The sequence below is a fragment of the Trachypithecus francoisi genome, unplaced genomic scaffold (genome assembly GCF_009764315.1).
Source record: "Trachypithecus francoisi isolate TF-2019V2 unplaced genomic scaffold, Tfra_2.0 Lachesis_group5, whole genome shotgun sequence".
Classification (NCBI taxonomy): domain Eukaryota; kingdom Metazoa; phylum Chordata; class Mammalia; order Primates; family Cercopithecidae; genus Trachypithecus; species Trachypithecus francoisi.
Genome location: NW_022681470.1, coordinates 110,421,323 through 110,437,490, shown reverse-complemented (window position 1 = coordinate 110,437,490; position 16,168 = coordinate 110,421,323). Strand labels below are relative to the sequence as shown.

The following is a 16,168-nucleotide window of genomic DNA, read 5'->3' as shown; positions in this document are numbered from 1 at the left end:
CCGTCTCGGCCTCCCAAAGTGCTGGGATTACAGGCTTGAGCCACCGCGCCCGGCCGCATCCGACAATTTTCAAGTGTGGCCACATCCCTGCTCCTGCATTTGAAACACCTCTCTCTCCTTATGATAAATGTCCCCTTTTAATTAAAACAGCTAGAGGACATTTTTGCTGCTTGCAACCAAGAGTCCTAAACTATATATATTTTTTAAAGAAACCAAATACTCACATTAAGGATACGCAGTTAAGGTGGAGAAATAACGTGCAGCAGAAAAGTTATTGGTGCAAATCAACTGTCATATCATACTGTTGTCACCCCAGCCCCTACCTCCACCCCACCGCCCCAAGCCCATTCATCTGCCAAGACTATGACTCACCTGGAGTGGTCAGTCTCACTGACAACTTTGGGAGCCTTGCAGCTTCTGGTTTTGTTGCCTGATAGGTCTGAATCAGAAAGGATTTGTTAAGTCAGGTGAGGCCCATAGCCAGGTCCTGCCTCTGCCTCCCAGCTGTAGCTCTGCCTGTCATTCTCTCAGTCTCCAAGGAGTGAGTTCCCTGGTTGACTTCAGAGTAAAGCAGAGGCACCAAGTACAGTTGTATAAATGTGCCCGGCACAGGGAACAAGGCTGAGGGGACAAGCAGGGACCAACATTTAGCCCACACTCTGCTTGCTAGGCCATGCACCCTGCCACTGGGCTCCATGCACCTGAAAGAAGGGGCCCCTTTTCCAGATTTGAACAAAGGCCCCAAATGGACTAGAAGTGGCCCATGGTTAGAGTCCCACAGAGGCCTCTTCCCCATAGAAGGGGATGCCAGAGGCACCAGAGGCCTGATCCTATCCTTAAGGAATTGCTCATTTGGTGATGTAATTGCCATGTTTTTCTTATGACAGCCACCAAAAGTCAATGGGAGTGGTGGCACCACGACCACCTGCGATGCCCCCTCTGATAAGATGTGAGAGAGGTCTGTGTTTCATTTAAACTAAGGAGTACGTTCAGGGGGGAACGTTCTCTATTCTGAGCCTAAAATTCAGGTCAAGATGCACAGTTAAGTAAAAGGAGAACCACACAAAGTAGAAACACTGTGGGTGTGAACGATATTACATTCCGTAAGATGCTTGCTGAATCAATCACTAGTTGGTCAAGTGTTAGCAAAACTCTCTTTCTAGTATGGGGATAGGTTTCCCAGGGCACCCCTTAAGCCCTTCTGGTTTGTTTTCCTACCAGCATTGTGCCCTGCACTGTGATAGAAAAAAGGACATCCTTTCTAGAAATGAAAACAAAGAGAAGGCACAGGGGAAAGGAAAAAAAAAAAAGCAGAAGAAAGAAAGGCTAGTGCCTTCTGAGACAGAGGTTTTCCAGTGCAAAAGGAGGTTTTCATCATTCAACAGAAGGAACCTGAGTGAATGTCTGGAAATCCTATGTCTTAGCTCCAGCCAAGAGTCACAATTGGTTAACTCAGACTTTTCTGCTATGGGTTCCAGTTCCACCCATACCTTCTCAGTGGTCTCCAAATATAAACTGTACATTCCTTAAAAGCAAAAGAGGGTGCTTACTAGCTGGACCACTAGTTGGATATTTATATCTTTAAATTATTATTATTATTTTTGGAGACGGGGTCTCATTCTGTCGTCCAGGCTGAAGTGCAGTGGTGCAATCACAGCTCACTGCAGCCTCAACCTCCCTGGACTCAGATGATCCTCCCATCTCAGCCTCCAGAGTAGCTGGGACTACAGGCAGGCACCACCACATCCAGCTAATTTTTGTATTTTTTGTAGAGACGGGCTTTCTCCATGTTGCCCAGGGTGGTCTTAAACTCCTGGGCTCTAGCAATCCACCAGCCTCAGCCTCCCAAAGCGCTGGGACTGCATGAGTGAGCCACGGCACCTGGCTACTTCCGTATATTATTAAATTATTTAAGCTGCCAGTTACCAGGCACCTGGGTCATTTTTTGTAGCCTCAGACACCTCTCAAGAAACTAATATTCAAGATTCTAGACCCACAAGGCACACAGACTTTTTTTTTTTTTTGAGACTGACTCTCACTCTATCGCGCAGGTTGGAGTGCAGTGGCGCAATCTCGGTTCACTGCAACCTCTGCCGCCTGGTTCAAGCGATTCTCACACAGACATTTAATAACAACTTCAAAGCCTTTCAACACAAAGATCTCACATCTATTAGACCCTGTCAGCCTCTTCTAAGGTCCTTAAACCAGATTGCTGCAAGGGAAGAGAAGCTCTAAAAGTGCCCCAGGGCACAGACACCCTCCTCGTCCCCAACTTCCACTATTCCCCAGCACTGTTAATGACCACCCTATGTTTGCTGATGGAAGAGAGAGGCCAGGCAGGCCCAAAGTACCCAGTGGGAGTCTGAGTTGCGGCTCACTGGCTTCAGAGAGTGTTCTCTTAGCAGCAAACACCCATGGCCATGGGTCACATCCAGCCAGACCCCAGGCAGGCTCCTTACCTTTTCCAGACCAAAAGTCATCGGCCAGGGTTCCTTTGTTGTCAGTTACAATCAGCTCTGTAAAATCCATGTCATCCCTGGCAAAGTCCCGCTGGATGCCACACCAGTACCAGCCCGTGTCCTCTTTGGTCAGGCAGGACATAGTGACAATGAGCTGGTTCCCTGTGTCCTTCAGGGCCACATGATTGGTGCTGTTGGGGGAGAAGGCGATGATGTTGCAGTAGTCACGGAAATAGCCTCGGCACCAGTATTTGGGGTGATCCTTGTAGCGGGCATTGTAGTTGCAGATGGCAGAAGCCGTGTCCAGCACAAAGCTTTCCTTGACCTTTTCATCTATGACCATGGCATCTGTGAAAACACACACACACACGCACACATGCACACACACAAGCACCATTGTTCTCTCAAAACATTGCAGCTCCTGCCCTCCTGAAGGATAATTAATTAAAGAATCGGAGGCTGATTTTTGCCTCTTTTTGATTGGCAACTGTTATGGGCTGAACTATGTCCCCTTCAAAACTCATATGTTTCAGTCCTAACCTCCAGTGACTCGAGAATGTGAGTGTATTTGGATATAAGCCTTTTTTTTTTTTTTTTTTTTTTTTTTTTTTGAGACGGAGTCTCGCTCTGTGGCCCAGGCTGGAGTACAGTGGCCAGATCTCAGCTCACTGCAAGCTCCGCCTCCCGGGTTTACACCATTTTCCTGCCTCAGCCTCCCGAGTAGCTGGGACTACAGGCGCCCGCCACCTCGCCCGGCTAGTTTTTTGTATTTTTTAGTAGAGACGGGGTTTCACCATGTTAGCCAGGATGGTCTCGATCTCCTGACCTCGTGATCCGCCCGTCTCGGCCTCCCAAAGTGCTGGGATTACAGGCTTGAGCCACCGCGCCCGGCAGATATAAGGCCTTTAAAGAGATAATTAAGTGAACATAGGGTCATTGGGGTAGTCCTTAATTCAATTCAGCTGATGTCCTTATAAAAAGGAGAGATGAAGACACTGACAATACAAATAGAGGAATGGCCCACGAGGACACAGCCAGAAGGCAGTCATCTGCAAACCCAGAGGTGGCCTCAGAATGAAACCAAACTTGCCAGACGCCTTGATCTTGAACTTACCACCTTCATAACAGAAGGAAATAAATTTCCATTGTTTCAGCCGCCCAGACTGTGGTTTTGTTGCTGTTGTTATCACAGCCCTAGCAAACTGATAAAGCAATCCTGGAGAAGTCTTTTTCCCTGGCTTAAGAGTGGGTAAAATATGGAGGCCTCCTACCATTGCATGACAGAGGGCCTTGAAGAGCCTGAGGCTTACCATTAGGAGGCCCTCTGTCCCTAGCTCCCAACCCACCTTAGCACCCTCAGAAAGAAAGTGAGGTTTGGAGGCTTCTGCTGGCTGCACAGGGCTAAAAACAGAGGAAGTCATGTTCTGTCTTTAGGGGATAAGAACTTCATGTTCCCTCCGTACAAGACCAACATAGGCACCCCTATCATCTCAGGATATTGCACAATGAGGAAGTCGTGCACACCAGGTCCAGCTTGACCATGGCGGGGAAAGTGTCTGACCAAGAAGAGAAGATGGGACAGCAGAGCCCATCCTTCTCTTAGCCTTCCAGATGTATAGCAAAGACCATTAAAATGCAGGCTCAGCTTCTTTATAACATTTTGTTTTCATAACAACCCCACAAGGAAGATAGCATGATCTTCAGTTTATAAGTATGAATGCTGACCCAGAGAAAGCTTCAGCAACTCTAAATGCCACACAACTGAAGGTCAGACAGAGCTGGGAAAAGGCCAGTGTTCCAAGTCTCATCTTTGGGATCAAGCACGAGTGGAAAGGGGAAAGTCATGTCCTCATATATGTGTACATATATTTTTGAGGGGAGAAAGGGGAAGGGGAACCTGGGTGAACTAAAAGAGAAAATACAGAGCTCTCATTTTATTTTATTTTATTTTATTTTAGTGGAGATGCTGGGGAAAAATATGGAATGCATAATGAATTTGCATGTCAGCCTTGCATAAGGGCCATGCTGATCTACTCTGTATCATTCTAATTTTAGTATATGTGCTGCCAAAGTGAGTGCAGACTCATCATTTTAGTCAAGCTTTTCAATTTCCTCACAAACTCTCTTATCTGAGCTAAGAACAAGAACTAATATGGACAGGACCTATTTTCATCGCCTTCTATTTTCCCATCCCACTCCTTAGATGGTTCGAGCTAATAAGCAGGGACTCCAAGTGGGAGAGGACTTCAGTGCAAAGTCTCTGGAAAGGCCACAGCTTAAAAGGCTGGAGCTGTTCCTTCCCCCATCCTACCTGAAAAGAGAGCCAAGGAGAGTAGAATGAAGAGCCACATGACTGGAAGGAAGCAAACTTTCAACTGGAATGATAGAATGCACCCAGGGAGCCCAGGAATTCTGAATCTGTTTAACAGAAACACATATGCTTGAGTTTAATATGGCTTTATTCTGGTTTGAAGAGACCCATGAAAAAGGAAAACAACCAGTTAGTCCAAGCAGTGCTGCCATGTATAGGTACACTGCACAACGCACCACACCACATGCTCTTCATAGACATAAACTTACTGACCGGGCAACTAAGAAAATTCTGGGCAGTAGAGATCTCCCTCCTGCATAAATAGGCTCTGGCCCACACTCAGAAAAGCACACGCAGACAACCATCACTGGTACCCATTTGTATGTGCTCTACTGTGCCCTGTCCTGCTGCCAATGGTCCTGGTATCATCAGAGGCCACTTTTGTCTGTCTACCACTCTTGGAAGCCCAATTTCTTATAAGTTGGAAGGAATCCTAGTAATCAGATTCCTAACTAACCCAGCTCCCAAGTGGACACTGCAGGCTCATCTGGGGAGTACAGCCAGAGGTGGAGCATGCCAGCTGTCAGTAGCCTGCATGCCTGGGACCTGGAACATGTGAGCGGGTGGAAGTGTGGGTGTTTGGATGGCCACAGTTTGGGTTGCCGTCTTCAGACTTCCTGAAAGCTTTCCTGAGCAGAGCTGGGACAAAGCAAGAAGATTCGTCTTTGCAGCAGCAGCAGCTTCTCCTGATTCCAATGGGACTCTTGTGCTCTGACCACTGGCTTTAAAAGTTTGAATTATTGAACCACCTCTCAGGTGAAGTTAAGCTGGGTGCTACTTATCACATCCCAGAGCCAGCACGTCCCATCAAGGGTCATACATAGATTGTTTAGGTTATGTAATAATGTCCTCTCTGGAGGAAGGGGAGCCTGTCTCTAATTAATGTGAAGTCAGCATGTGGGCCAGCAGCAAGCCTGCATCATGGTAGGTTTTTATCTACATCACCTCAGTTGCTCCTCATCAAAAACCTCCATGAGTTTCACAAATAAATACATAAATAAAAAAGGAAGGAAGGAAAGGAGAATCTATGGATCAAAAGGGACTTAAGAGACATATTGACAAATTATAATATGTGGAACTTACTTGGATCCTGATTGAAGCAAACAATTTAGAATATATGGACAGCGATACTATTAGGATATAATTCTTCAATTTATTTTTTGAGATGTGATAATGGCATTGCCATAGCCAACCTTCACGATGGCTCCTGGAATTCACGCCCTTATGTAGTCCCCTCCCACACTGAATCAGGATTGGCCTGTGTGATCAATAAAATATAGCAGAAGTGATGGCACGTGATTTCAGAGGCTAGGTCATAAAAGGCGTGCAACTTCCACCCTAGTCTCTCATGCTGCTCCCTCTTGGGAAAGTCAGCCACCATGCTGTGAGAACTCTTAAGCAGGCTATAGAGGGGCCCGTATGGAAAAACCAATTCACCAGACATGTGAGAGTCATCTCAGAAGTGGATCCTCCAGCCACTGTCAAACCTTCAGAAAACTGCAGACCTAGCACACTCATGAGACACCATGTATTAACCACCCAACCATGCCCCCTGAATTCTTGACCCATAGAAACCATAAGAGATGATAAAGGATTGCTGTTTGAAGCCTCTAAGTTTTGGGTATAATTTGTTGCACAGCAATGAATAATTAATACAAATATTGTGGTTATATTTTTAAGAGGCAGTCTTTATCTCTGACAATACTTCATGCAAAACAAATACACTCAGCATTGCTCAGAGATGGCAACATGAAACCAAAGAAAGCAGCAAAAAGAGAAATGGATTGTGCACAGATATCAGCAAAATGCCCAAGACATGAAAAAGTATCTTTAAAGTAAATGAAAGTGCTAGAGTTACAGAGAATGAATAATGTGTCTACTAGTATTCGGAATATCACTTGGTGTATTAATTCCATAGAATTAACTTTCATTCTATTTAGATGTATAAATAGGAGGGTAAATAGGCAATAAGAATAAACCAAATACTTTTTAAAACATCTTTTAGAAATCCAAACTGAAAAGTTTATAGATGAAATAACTTAATATCTAAAATTTCAAGATAGTCAAGCAGGGTAAGTGGATACAGGCACAAATGAAACAAGATTGGCCATAATTTGATAATTACTAAACAGGATAATAGATAAATAAGGGGTCCTTCTTCTAGTCTGCTATAGTTTGCATATTTGACCCTCCAAACCTCACACTGAAATTTGATCCCCTATGTTGGAGGTGGGGTCTAGTGGGAAGTATTTAGGTCATGGGAGCGGATCCCTCATGAATGTCTTGGTGCTGTCATTGTCATCACGGTAATGAGTGAATTCTCAATCTATTAGTTCCCAAGAGAGCTGATTGTTTCAAAGTGTCTGGCACCTCCCCGCACCCTGCTTCCCTTGCTTTCACCATGTGATCTCTGTATGCTGGCTCCTCTTTGCCTTCCACCATGGGTGGAAGCAGCATGAGGCCCACACCAGAAGCCAAACAGGTCCCAGCACCATGCTTCTTATACAGCCTGTAGAACTGTGAGCCAAATAAACCTCTTTCCTTCATAAATAACCTGCCCTCAGGTATTCTCTTATAGCAACACAAACAGACTAAGACATAGTCACTCCACTTTTGTATGTTTGAAGTTTTCCACAAGAAAAAGTAAAAATCAAAAAACAAAAACAACTTCGACACAGGTATTATTAATCTGATCTTACGAATGAAGAAAATTGAGGCTCACAAGTTTAAGCAGCTTGCCCACATTCACACAGCTAGTAGAGCCACTGCGATTTGGTGGTAAATCTGGGAGGAAAACAAATATTGTACTGCTTTCCCAATAGTGATAATACTGTAAAATTGTAGAGCATATTAGAATTTACAAAGGATCTTTACAGACATCTGTCATCTGAGTAGTTGGAGCAAGATGCAGCCCAAGTTTTCTTATTCCCATCATACTCGGCTACAGTAGCTAAGAGCAGAGTTTCTCTAGAAAATGTGCATTTGGTTAAAAGAAACTGAATATACAGGCCGGGCGCGGTGGCTCAAGCCTGTAATCCCAGCACTTTGGGAGGCCGAGACGGGCGGATCACGAGGTCAGGAGATCGAGACCATCCTGGCTAACACGGTGAAACCCCGTCTCTACTAAAAAATACAAAAAACTAGCCGGGCGCGGTGGCGGGCGCCTGTAGTCCCAGCTACTCAGGAGGCTGAGGCAGGAGAATGGTGTAAACCCGGGAGGCGGAGCTTGCAGTGAGCTGAGATCCAGCCACTGCACTCCAGCCTGGGCGACAGAGTGAGACTCCGTCTCAAAAAAAAAAAAGAAACTGAATATACAAGTGGACTATGGCCAGACTATATATGAAAATAGAATCCTGACCTGCAACCTGCTCAGGAAACCAACTGCTAATCAATAAATAGTAAGCCAGCCTGCTGTAAGTCAGAGTAACAGGAAGTCAGATTGCTATCTTAAGCCAGAAAGCCAAACAATAGCCCCTTTAACAATCAACCCAAAATGGCCAGGACTCAAAGCAGTCAGGCAAGAGACATAAATAAAGGGCATCTAAATTGGAAAAGAAGTCAAACTACCCATGTTTGTGGATGATATGATTCTATATCAAGAAAACCCCATAGTCTCAGCCCAAAAGCTCCTTCAGCTGATAAACAACTTCAGCAAAGGTTCAGAATACAAAATCAGTGTATACAAATCACTAGCATTCCTATAAACCAGGAACAGCCAGGCCGAGAGCCAAATCAGGAATGCAATCCCATTCACAATTGCCACAAAAGGATAAAATACCTAGGAATACAGCTTACCAGGGAGATGAAAGATCTCTACAATGAAAATTACAAGACACAGAAAAACATACCATGCTCATAGATAGGAAGAATCAATATCATTAAAATGGCCATATTGTCCAAAGCAATTTACAGATTCAATGTGATTCCTATCAAACTACCAATGACGTTCTTCACAGAACTAGAAAAGATTACTTAAAAATTAATATGGAATCAAAAAAGAGCCCAAATAGCTAAGGCAAACCTAAGCAAAAAGAACCAAGCTGGAGGATATGACATTACTCAACTTCAAACTATACTACAGGACTACAGTAACCAAAACAGCATGGTACTGGTACAAAAACAGACACATAGATGAATGGAATAGAATGCAGAACCCAGAAATAAAGCTACACGTCTACAACCATCTGATCCCTGACAAAACTGACAAAACAAGCAGTGGGGAAAAGATTTCCTATTCAATAAATGGTGCTGGGATAACTGGCTAGTCATATGCAGAAGATTAAAACTGGATCCATTCCTTACACCATATTCAAAAATCAACTCAGATGGATTAAAGATTTAAATGTAAAACTCAAAACTATAAAAACCCTGGAAGGTAAACTAGCCAATACCATTCTGGACATAGGAATGGGCAAAGATTTCATGATGAAATGGCCAAAAGCAACCGCAACAAAAGCAAAAATTGACAAATGGGATCCAATTAAACTGAAGAGCTTCTCTGCACAGCAAAATAAATTATGGGAAAAGTATTTGCAAACTATTCATCTGACAAAGATCTAATATCCAGCATCTATAAGGAAATTAAACAAATTTACAAGAAAAAAACAAACAGCCCATTAAAAAGTAGACAAAGGACATGAACACTTTTCAAAAGAAGACATACATGTGGCCAAGAAGCATGTGAAAAAAAGTTCAATATCACTGATCATTAGAGAAATGCAAATCAAAACCAAAATGAGATACCATCTCACACCAGTCAGAATGGCTATTATGAAAACGTCAAAAAATAACAGATGCTGGTGAAGTTGCAGAGAAAAGAGAACACTTAGATATGCTGTTGGTGGGAGTGTAAATTAGTTCAGCTGGTATACTAATTGAACCAATTACTAAATAAAATTAGTTCAATTCATGTATAACTAATTTGTGAAAAGCTGTATGGCATTTCCTCAAAGAGCTAAAAACAGAACTATCATTCAACTCAACAATCCCAATACTGGGTATATACCCAAAGAAATATAAATTGTTCTATCATAATGACACATACATGTGTATGTTCACAATAGCAAAGACATGGAATCAACATAAATGCTCATCAATGGCAGACTGGATTTAAAAAAAAGTGGTACATATACACCATGGACTACTATGCAACCATGAAAAAGAACAAGAGCATGTCCTTTGCAGGAACATAGATGGAGCTGGAGGCCATTATCCTTAGTAAACTAATGCAGTAACAAAAAACCAAATATTGCATGTCCTCCCTTATAAGTGGGAGCTAGATAATGATAAAACATGGAGACAAAGAGGGAAACAACAGACACAGGCGCTTACTTGAGAGCGGAGGATGAGAGAAGGTAGAAGAGCAGAAAAAATAATTGTTGGGCACTAGGCTTAGAACCAGGGTGATGAAATAATCTATACAACAAGCCTATGAAGTTACCTATATCACAAACCTGCACAGGTATCCCTGAACCTAAAACAAAAATTTCAAACATAAAAAAAATTAAACATTTTTTAAAAGAGACATTAAAAAATACCCAGGACTTAATTAGTAACTGAAAAACTCCCCTAATTTTTGTCCCCAGTTTCAACTTAGGATCAACCAAGAAAGCCAAATATGTGCCCCCAGTTAATCAAATAGGCTGCCCCACTTCTAGTTACCCTGCCTACAGCTTCACCATGCCAACAGCCTCCAATCAAGGCACACCTAAAGCCTTTCCCTTTTTTCACTGATGAAAAAAATGGATTGAACAGCCATTAGTCGAAGATGGCTCTGGCGCCTTGGATTCCTACATAACAAACTGAAACCCAACTCAGTGCAAACAGTAAAACAAAACTTAAGCTTAACCAATCAGAAAACACCAAGCTAATCTTGAACTAGGGACTTTCCACTTTAACCAATAAAATATATTTTCTTTGTCTTACTTTCACAAATATCTCATGAAAGCTTCCTCTCTCGCCCCCTTTGAGGGAGCACTGAACCACTTGCAGTCTGGTGCTACCCAATTCATGAATCATTGAATGCTCAAACAAACTCATTAAAATTTGAATGTGCCTTAGTTTGTGTTTTTATGCTACTATAAATGTTTCCAACTCTTCTGCCTACCTTTGAGTCTCTGCCAAAATGCAGGTGACTACAGCTGACCCCCTTGCTATAGCAAGCTCAGAATAAATAGCCTTTGCTTCTTCTCATTAGGTGGGTCTCTACTTTTTTCACCAGTTGACTTGATTTTAAAAATAAAGCAAATAAACCCAGTTACTCAACATCCACCCTAGTTCCAGCTTATTCATATGGAGGAAAGGGAGGAAGCAAACCTCAGTTTTGTCTGGGTGGCCTTTTTCATCTTATTCCTTTAGAATAAAAGTCTGCAGTCATCCTTTACCATTTAGCTGAAAGAGAGCAAGCCAGAAGAGGGGCTCCTGGGAGATTTCTGTGACACTAATCTCTGAACCTGAAACCAGAGTGGATCTTGTCACTTCTAACCAAGCTCCTCACTGTGATTCTTCATTCATCTTTTTTGAGTTTACTTTGAAAGACATTTATTTTCACTGTAAGGACTCCTGGGCTTATGGAACACCTTAAGTCAGAAGATTCCCATTAGACAAAAATAAAAAAACAACTCCCAGCAAGCTATCAGTGGACTTGCTAAGCAGTGGCAATCAGAAAAAGAAAAAAAGAGAGAGAGAGAGAGAGAGAGAGAGAGAGAGAGGAGGAAGAGGAAGAGGGAAGAAAAGAAAAAAGTAAAAGCAGTTCTGAAACTCAGGAGCTAAGGATACCAAATGACTCAGGACAGAATGCTGTTTTGTCTTGAGGGAAGTGGTCCATTTAAATCAAGTTTTAAAAAGCAGGGCAGTGTTAAGTGTTTCTATGGCAACGTAGTGTACAACGTAGTGTATCTACGTTAGAAGCTGTTTGTAAATTAAGAAGCATGGTGTGGGGATTACCAGGAGACTGAGGGCTGCAGCACCCTTCCTCTCAGTTCTCCAATGGGGCAAAAGTTGTTCCAAGATGTCCCCTAGAATAAACCTAGGGCCTCATCCTGGAAGTGCCTTTTAAAAACCACAAATTAGAGGGGAAACACCTAGAATTATTGATTCCTGGGCTGGCAGGAGGAGAAGCAAGGCTCCTTTGCTGAAATGAAACATTAAGATAAATTTGGTTATCAGGCTCTGACCTAAAATTAGGTTCAGGATAAACCTTCAGGACTGGCTAAGAATTAATTTCATTTTCAGATACGCTTACCCACTTTGATGTTGTTTAATTGAAATCTCCATCTTATTGCTCTTGTCTAGCTCAAATATTGTCTTGAAAGTGAGAGTTCACAGCAGCAAATTTGGATAGATCAAACCAGAGATGACCCCTTGAATCTCTAGAACCACATTCAATGCTCAGAAGATGTGACTGGCACTCTATCCTGTCTAGTATCCTGATTAATTAGAGATCAGCAATAGTAGCTAAGGCAAAACTCTGGAAGTCCTCAAGTGGTGTACAAAGCTGTAGTTTGTACCTATCTGTTAATCGTACGTATGATGAGCTTGAAAGTTTGGGCTTTAATGTTACAAGTTCCTCTTTATGTCTGAGAATCGGTGGCAAGAAACTTGAGTTCTGCAAGGCAGGGTTAAGCTTAAATTCTGGCTCTATTATTTGTTAATCATGAAACTATGGACAAGTTACTTAACTTCTCTGTGCCTCAGTTTTTTCTTCTGCAAAATGGAGATGATCACTATAGTGGTACCTACCTCACAGATTGTCAGGATCAAAGGAGGTAATGCATGCAAAGTACTTAGTGCATAGAGAGTGCTCAACAGGCCAGGTGCAGTGGTTCATACCTGTAATCCCAACACTTTGGGAGGCCAAGGCAGGAGGATCATTTGAGGCCAGGAGTTCGAGACCAGCCTGAGCAACATAAAGAGATCCTGTCTTTACAAAAAAAAATAATTAAAAAATTAGCTGGGCTTGATGGTATGCACCTGGTCCCAGACACTTGGGAGGCTAAGGTGGGAGGATCCCTTGAACCAGGGATGTTGAGGCTGCAATGATCTGTAATCGAGTCACTATGCTCCAACCTGGGTGACAGAGTGAGACCTTGTCTAAAAAAAAAAAAAAAAAAAGAAAGAAAGAAAGAAAAGAAAAGGGCTCAACAAATCATAACTATCCATTGTCTCTTTTTGCCCTACCCCCACTACTCCTATGAGAATGAAACACCAGGGGAAATGAATAGGATTCTTTCTCTCACAATAGATGAATGATTCATACAGTTGACAAATGCTCTGATGAACCCAGGAATAAGGATCAGGGTGTTCTGGGGCTAAGAGTAAGAAGGTATGTATGCCACCACATGGCTCCAGGTAGCAAGCAGGTTGAGTGCCAAAGACAGCCAGCTGGGTCTTTAAGCTCCAAGTTACCCCAGCAAAGAGCTACATGACAGTTAGCTATTATCTTTTATTTACTCAAAAACATCCACAGGTGAATTCAGCAGTTTAAGTCCCCCTTAAACTCAGTTCATTCCTTCTGTTCCCAACATCTCCTAGGCATCCTCCGAGAGCAGGTTCTCTGCTCAATTCCACAATGACATGGAACTGAGTCACCACCACACACATGTTCTGCCCAACTAGAGCCTTTGGTCAGTAAATCAACTAGGCACCCTTCAGGCTCCATGACTTATTCTTCTATTTGGGAAGGAGGAAAACAGACAATAGTATCAATAATACGTTGTCCTCAAGTCAGGCCTCCAAAATACTGAATAGAGAAGAAGGACAAGAGAAAAATGAAGTGGAGGAAGAGAGTAGTGGAGTGGGGGAGATAAAATTGGGGAACACCAGAGATGCTCCCACCTCGGTGGAAGTAATCAAGGATGTAAAATTCCCTTGGCCCAGGCATACAGGCCCTTAAGTGTTTGTTGATGGTGAATCTGAAGGTCAGTGAGACAGAGAGTCATCTCTGATGGATAACTACTCAGAATTCTTCTCAATGCTTGTGTCCAAAGAATCAGAGGGATGGCAGACCACACAGGCTTTGAGGATCAAAAGGTAGGTTTCCTTGAACTTCTTTATTTTATAGGCGTAGACGATAGGGTTCATCATGGAATTGGCATGGGACAGCAGGATGCCCATGTACAGCACAAGCTGTGATACCTCACCATTAAAGTAGATGATGCAGTTGATGATGGATAAAGGCAGCCATGACAGAGCAAACAAGAGAAGAACCAGAAACAAGGACTTAGCTGTCTTGAACTCCCGTCCATAAAATGCACCTGTCTCTTTGGAGTTAGAGAAGTTCTGACTGAGTTTGTTCCGGATGATGTAAAAGATGTCAAGATAGATGGCGCACATGACAACCAGGGGGATGAAAATCCAGGTGAAGAAGCTGAAGTATACCATGTAGTCCATTCTTATGACAGAAAGGAATTGGCATGAAAGGAAGGTGACATTTCTGTGGTACTCTGAGGTCAGTTTCATGTTCCAGCCAAACATGGGGGTCAGTCCCACTAGGAATGACACCAGCCAGCAAAGGCCCAGGGCCAGCCATATTCTTCTGTGAGTTGTGATCCTCTTGTATCTGTGTGAATGAAGAGAGCCAGTGAGTCCACAGCAGGAATTGCTAAAGGGTAGGGGACATGGAGCTGGTAAAGGAGAGAGAGAGAAGTGAGATAAGGCATACACTCTCTTAATTCTCCAATCTTCTGCTAAGGAAGGGCAGCATTGATATTCTATGGTGATTTCAGCTAAACTCCACTGGATATGAAGACAAGATGTGCATACAACGATTGGAGAAAAATCCAGGAAACTTCTATGGGGACTTTTCTAAAGAAGAACACTCTCGAATGGATAAGGAAGATGTTGCCTACAGTCAAGTGCTTACGTGCCCCACTCAGGGCTCCACTTCCTGAGAGCTATACAACAGTTACCTTTTTCTTTCTTTCTTTCTTTTTTTAACTCAAAAACATCCACGGGTGAATTCAGCAGTTTAAGTCCCCCTTAAACTCAGTTTACTCCTTCTGTTCCCAATAAGGCGTAAGCCCAAGAATTATTCGATTCCTGGGAGCTAAGATTCATCTATGTCTCTGAGGATTGTCTGCCTGGTGAGAAATGATATTCTCAAAGTAAGCTTGCCTGCTGCTCTTGGCACTGTTCTGTTTGGCTATTGTGCAGATTCTCACAAATTATACTATGCCTCCCCAACACTTCCCCTCTACCTGTGCCTGCTCCTGCTTCTCTATCTGCATGGGCATCCATACTTGGTATTTGAGTTAAATGAATCAGTGAAGTTACAAAATTGTGTTGAAGTGCTTCAGAGACCTGAAAAGACTCATCCAGTAAGAGTTCTCATTTCTCCTTAAACTGTCCTTCCGGACAACAGCCTGTACAGACCACAAAAAGGAAACAAATATAGTTAAGTATCAGTAGATTTTTATCTCAATTACATCTCACAACAAACAGGAGATATTTTATTACAACCTCCATTTTATTGATGGCAATTGTGAAAATAATAGTAATGACAGCCACCATTTATTGAGCACAGACTGTGTGACTGGTATGTTTCTAAGAGCTTCACATATATTAACGCATTCCATCTTATGAGGATAGTGCAATTATCCCCATGTTATAGATTAAAAGTGAAACACAAACAAGTAACTTCTACAGTTGGAAGTGGTGGGGCTAAAACTAAAAAAAAGATAAGTCTGAGTTCCGAGCACCGTAACCACCGTGATACAGAGTGGAAACCAAAGGAGACAAAGTTAAACAACTTGTTCAAGATCAGATCTCACATCTGGGATTTGAATCCAGACTGTCTACATCTAAAGCTTGTTTGTAGCTCCCTCACTCTGCTCTTTCCTCCAGAGAAGTGAAGAGAAACACGAGACCAATGCAATTTAGGTCGCCCGGGGAAGTAGATTTCTCCATTTGGCAGTCCATTCTCTTCATATAGTCACGTGTAATGAAAAATATTTTTAGGAAAAAAGCTCTCACATCTCAGGAGGAGGAGGAGGAAAATATATATCTATATCTATCTATATATATATATACACACACACACACACATACATACAGGATACATATATTTAATATAATAAATATATATACATAGAAATATATATATATATATTCCAAGAATCCCTTTCTCAACATTGAAGTGGGCACAGAATAGGAAGCAAAGATAAAATAATAACCTACATTTGCAAAACAATAGAACCATCGGTTTATCTCCTCTTAGTCTTATCTGCCTGCTTCTCCTAAAATAATACGTCTTATCTTAGTAGGCTTTTATCATTTCTAAAACTGAAGAGAATTTTTTACTAATTAAAGATGCATCAAGATTTCATCATTTCTAGCCAAG

General features: G+C 42.5%; 1 protein-coding gene and 1 non-coding gene across 7 annotated transcripts in view; both read right to left on the bottom strand.

Moving 5' to 3' along the window:
• The window catches only part of LOC117076032 (adenosine receptor A3), an 83,930-nt gene that overhangs the window by 3,202 nt on the left and 64,560 nt on the right, over positions 1–16,168 (bottom strand). For 3 of the 6 annotated variants that reach the window (XM_033198993.1, XM_033198990.1, XM_033198989.1), the window contains exons 2-4: positions 4,771–4,877; positions 2,460–2,807; positions 373–439 (exon numbers count right to left, since the gene is read on the bottom strand). In XM_033198993.1, coding sequence (XP_033054884.1) covers positions 373–439; positions 2,460–2,807; positions 4,771–4,877 — 522 coding nt within the window. Of the gene's footprint in view, positions 1–372; positions 440–2,459; positions 2,808–4,770; positions 4,878–13,259; positions 14,454–16,168 lie in introns of those variants that run through there. The other 3 variants (XM_033198994.1, XM_033198991.1, XM_033198995.1) reach the window with 2 other exon arrangements.
• LOC117076975 lies at positions 4,432–4,538 on the bottom strand. The gene has a single exon (XR_004434582.1). It is a non-coding gene; the product is annotated as a U6 spliceosomal RNA (small nuclear RNA).